At 32.1% G+C, this 4,222-nt stretch overlaps 1 protein-coding gene across 5 annotated transcripts in view; it reads left to right on the plus strand.

Annotated features, from left to right (window-relative positions):
* LOC112463860 (ammonium transporter Rh type A) overlaps positions 1-3,580 on the plus strand; it is a 14,322-nt gene extending 10,742 nt beyond the window's left edge. For all 5 annotated transcript variants that reach the window (XM_025030506.1, XM_025030507.1, XM_025030508.1 and 2 more), the window contains 3 exons: positions 923-1,066; positions 1,432-1,594; positions 1,884-3,580. In XM_025030506.1, coding sequence (XP_024886274.1) covers positions 923-1,066; positions 1,432-1,594; positions 1,884-2,068 — 492 coding nt within the window. In that variant the 3' untranslated portion in view covers positions 2,069-3,580. The remainder of the gene's footprint in view (positions 1-922; positions 1,067-1,431; positions 1,595-1,883) is intronic.
* The last annotated feature ends 642 nt before the right edge of the window (positions 3,581-4,222 follow it).

Consider the following 4,222-nt stretch of genomic DNA (forward strand, 5'->3'; position numbering starts at 1 on the left):
GAGAGAGAGAGAGAGAGAGAGAGAGAGAGAGAGAGAGAGAGAGACTATTTGCGTGTCTGATTACATATGTCCTCCGGGGCGAAGCCCGGGTAACCAGCTAGTATCAGTATAAAATATAAAATATTTCGTAAAATATTCGCTTTCCGATGAGTGTACTTTAATACTTTTGTAATAAAATAATAGATAAATCTATTAACGTAATTTATTGTTACATATATATATATATATATATATATATATATATATAAACTTCTATTCGCTATGCCAACAAAAAAAAATACTTTGAACACACAGAATATACATTAGATCGTTCTAATCAGGAATTTTGCTAGATTTTATACATTTATACCAATTTTAGTTTTTTGAAAATAGCACAAAAATATATTAGATATCGAAAACGATCTTGTTATATATTCTTATATAAGGATTATATAAATACACATAGTGTGGTTATTACATAAATTACTCCTCGTCTAGTTTTTATTTTCGGAATTAAAGATGTAATTAAAAGTTCAATAACAGTTTGTCGATATTCCCACCATTCAGCATAACTTAACGAAGAAGTTAAATATCATTTATAGTCAAGGACTTTTCTGTTGTAACGAACAAATTGCACGACTGTACAAAGTTATGTACATATATTAAAGGGTTTATTTTAAATAATAAATATTTATTTCATGTGTTTTTTTTTTTTATTTAAGTTTTTTTCTCAATTTAACCTTGTTTTTTATTTTTTCTAATCTAAATTTTGTTCTAAAACTTTTGAATAGCGTTGTGTATTATTTGTATATCTATTATTATTTTAATATCTTTATTTAATATTAATATCTTTAAACTTTTCAAATCTTCTCAAGAAATATATTTAACTATCCTATTTCTACTAAATCAATCTTATATCAATTTCTTTATCTCTTTTTTACAGCCAATTATACAAAAACGTTTTCATATCCATGACACTTGTGGGGTACATAATTTACACGGAATGCCGGGTGTACTGGCTGCATTTTTCGGGGCTCTTATGGCAGGCTTGGCCACGGAAGCCTCTTATAGTTACGCCCTGTATGAAGTACGTAATTCCGTTGTCTTGAATTAATCATTTGATCGTTTCCGCGTAATTAATTCTCATTTGTACGTTGCTGTGCGGAACGATAATTTGACCATCGCAATTTTAAATAATTTTTGCGGTAATTACCGAACAGAATCCCGTCCACATAAAGATGATAATTATTCAAAAAATTGTACATGCAACATATGATAAAATGTATTTTAACTGTAATCGTATTTTTATCTGTTTTCCATCAAAATATGTATATAAACATTTAAAAATAAAATAATTGAAAACTATATAAATGTTCTTTAAAGATATTGCAAATTTCCTGCTAAATTATAATTTATAATTATTGTTAATTTAAAATATTTATTCGTCAATAGATCTTTCCTGCACGAGCGCCAAGCTCAGAGGCAGAAATTGGCAAGATGCGCAATTATGGAATATCACCGGGACTCAATAGGACGGCGTATCAGCAAGCGGGATATCAATTACTGGCTTTGGCGGTCACCCTTGCGATCTCCATTGTTTCTGGATTAATAACAGGTACTTCTAATCAATCTCCACGTCGCATATTATGAAAATTAAACACTAGCGATATGAAAGAAAATAATTTTTATTCTGTTAAATAAATTTTTAATACAATTTCTTATTGTAATCAAATTAAATTCTCGATAAAAAAGAAAAATTATATAAACTTTTTACTTGTATGTTAAAATAAATTAGTTTCTTTGTCTTTAAATTAAATTTTATAGTTTGTTTAGTCAGATGAGTTTGTTTCTACTTCATTGATTTTATTCATTTATTTCGTCGGATTATGTAACTCAATTTATAGGTATACTTTTACGCACAATGATATGCGGACGGGTCACCGAGCAACAGAAATTCGATGATGTGGTTGTCTGGGAATTGAAAAGTGAATTTCAGCACGAGATCGGAACAAATAGAATTGATAACACACGTTTCAACAATCATATAGCCATGGGCAACATTCAACATGTGGATATAAGCAATATATAATGAAATAACATTGTTTGAAATCAACGTGTAAATAGAGAGAGAGATTGTATAAGTGCGGCAGCCAAGCGTTCGTATTGTGGTAGGTCGACACACGCGGATATGTGTGCGCGAAGTAGGACCGCGTAGTAACCCAGGCGCTCGAGAACGGTCGAGCGCGGTCTTCCCGCGCGCTTGCGTAAGGATATCGGGAGGGGCGTGCAGCCCGGGCGAGCGAGCCATTCGTTACCTAGATCGCGAGCACGAAGCATCGTGCACTGTTGCTAAGTTAGCTATAAAATTGCGTCATCTTTTGAGTATCGAGTCATTACGTCGTGAATTGCCTATAAGTGTTTCGTGATATATTATTTACTTCAAATATCTGACTCAACGAGAGATACGATCGTCACCGAGAGGAATCCAGGGATATCCGTACCGGCGAGCCATGTCGGCACGTGGAAAGAAGGAAGGCCGCCAGTTGCTGCAACGTTCGAGAGAGCCTTTTCGACAGGAATCACGAGCCCTTGCGAAATCATGAATATACGAAAGAGATAAGGATTGAGCCTTTTATATATATATATTCATTGTGTGAACATCTGAGGGGATGTTATCGTCTATGAAAGGTAACCTGTTTAACTATACTTTAGTGGAAACGTTAGACTTTCGTCTATCGTTACAGAAAGGGAACGTTAGACCTTCGTCTACCGTTGCGAGAGAGATAATCAATCCTCTCAGAGATCACGAGAGCAATTGAGAGGAAAACTTCCTCACTTTTTTGAACAGGACAATAGAGGTTATCTCGAGTCTTATTAGTATACTGAGCTCAGTCTAAAGTAAAATCATTAATGTGCGGTTGCAACCATTTTCGTGATAAGTAAAAAGAAAGACGTTATTTCTTATTTGTGCGATTGTTCCTTTATCATTAATCAGACAATTTTCTTATAGTTTGTTATGTTACTTTGCGAACATTCTTTACATTCACGTGTAATAATTATTCAATGAAACTGCGTTCCTTGCGAAACATATAAATCGTCTCGTGCGTTATTATCGAACTACTGATTATTCATTTCAGTGCGTTTCTATAAGAATTGTTTCTCCTTGATTTAATAATTGTTCTACTAAATATTTTGCGAATTATTTCTCATGGATTTGATAATGATAATTATTCTACTAAGTATTTTGCGAATTCTGACTGATCAAATCTTCCGTTTATGCTAATATGAATTAATGTGTCGATCCAAACCATAAGGCCTATGAATGTTATATATTGAGAAATTCTTATACTTTATCTTTTTTGTATTGAATACATGATTTTGCTGAAAGAGAATTATTTGTTCTAGGACCAATTTTGATATATGGTAAATTGTAAAAGGCCAATGAAAGTAATTGATATTCAGAACTCAAAGATTGATACATTTATTCAATAACTATTTCAATTATGTTTGAACTGAACTTATATTCTGATTGATTTGCTTTATTTGTTAAACAGTCCTCTCCTGAAATTACATGCTCCTTTTTATTTTGACTACGTCAATAGAAACTATGAGATTACGTATTATAAATATTTCCTTTATGATTAACCTGATTATATATCGAAGAAAAGCATCAGTGAATTCAACTTTTATTTTTCATCAATACAAGGAAAGGACTGTACTATAATAATTATTGATTTGTTTCTTTTGTGTGTTTTATGCATTTATTGTATTTTTATTATATGTTATATAATCTATGTATTAACCTGTTTACCCGTTGTGGTCACATGGGGTCCAGTGGACCCCAATCAATTTTTAAATAGCTGCATGCTGTTTAAAAACTGACAGTTTAAATAGATCGCAAAAAATTCTAGAATTAAGTTTAAACATAGTAGAACATATTCTTATTATAAAAAATTTAACTTTTGAGTGGCATAATGTCAAAAAAAATCCTTTAAAAAATGTTCAAAAAAGAGGTGTGACCACAACGGGTTAAGAATACTGGGAAGGTTTTCGGGCAGTTTCCCTTCTCCTATGCAACAAATGTTGGTATTCTTTGTCTAGTTCTGCCCATTCGAGTCATTTCACAGTACTCAAATTACTTAACTTTATTAAATGCAATCTCTCTCTCAAACACCGAATTCTTATTATTTGTTCCTTAACGTACGTAAGGGATGAGACTTGTTTGGTGTACCTTGATTATATC

Source organism: Temnothorax curvispinosus, unplaced genomic scaffold, assembly GCF_003070985.1.
Source record: "Temnothorax curvispinosus isolate PA1 unplaced genomic scaffold, ASM307098v1 QBEX01013717.1, whole genome shotgun sequence".
Classification (NCBI taxonomy): domain Eukaryota; kingdom Metazoa; phylum Arthropoda; class Insecta; order Hymenoptera; family Formicidae; genus Temnothorax; species Temnothorax curvispinosus.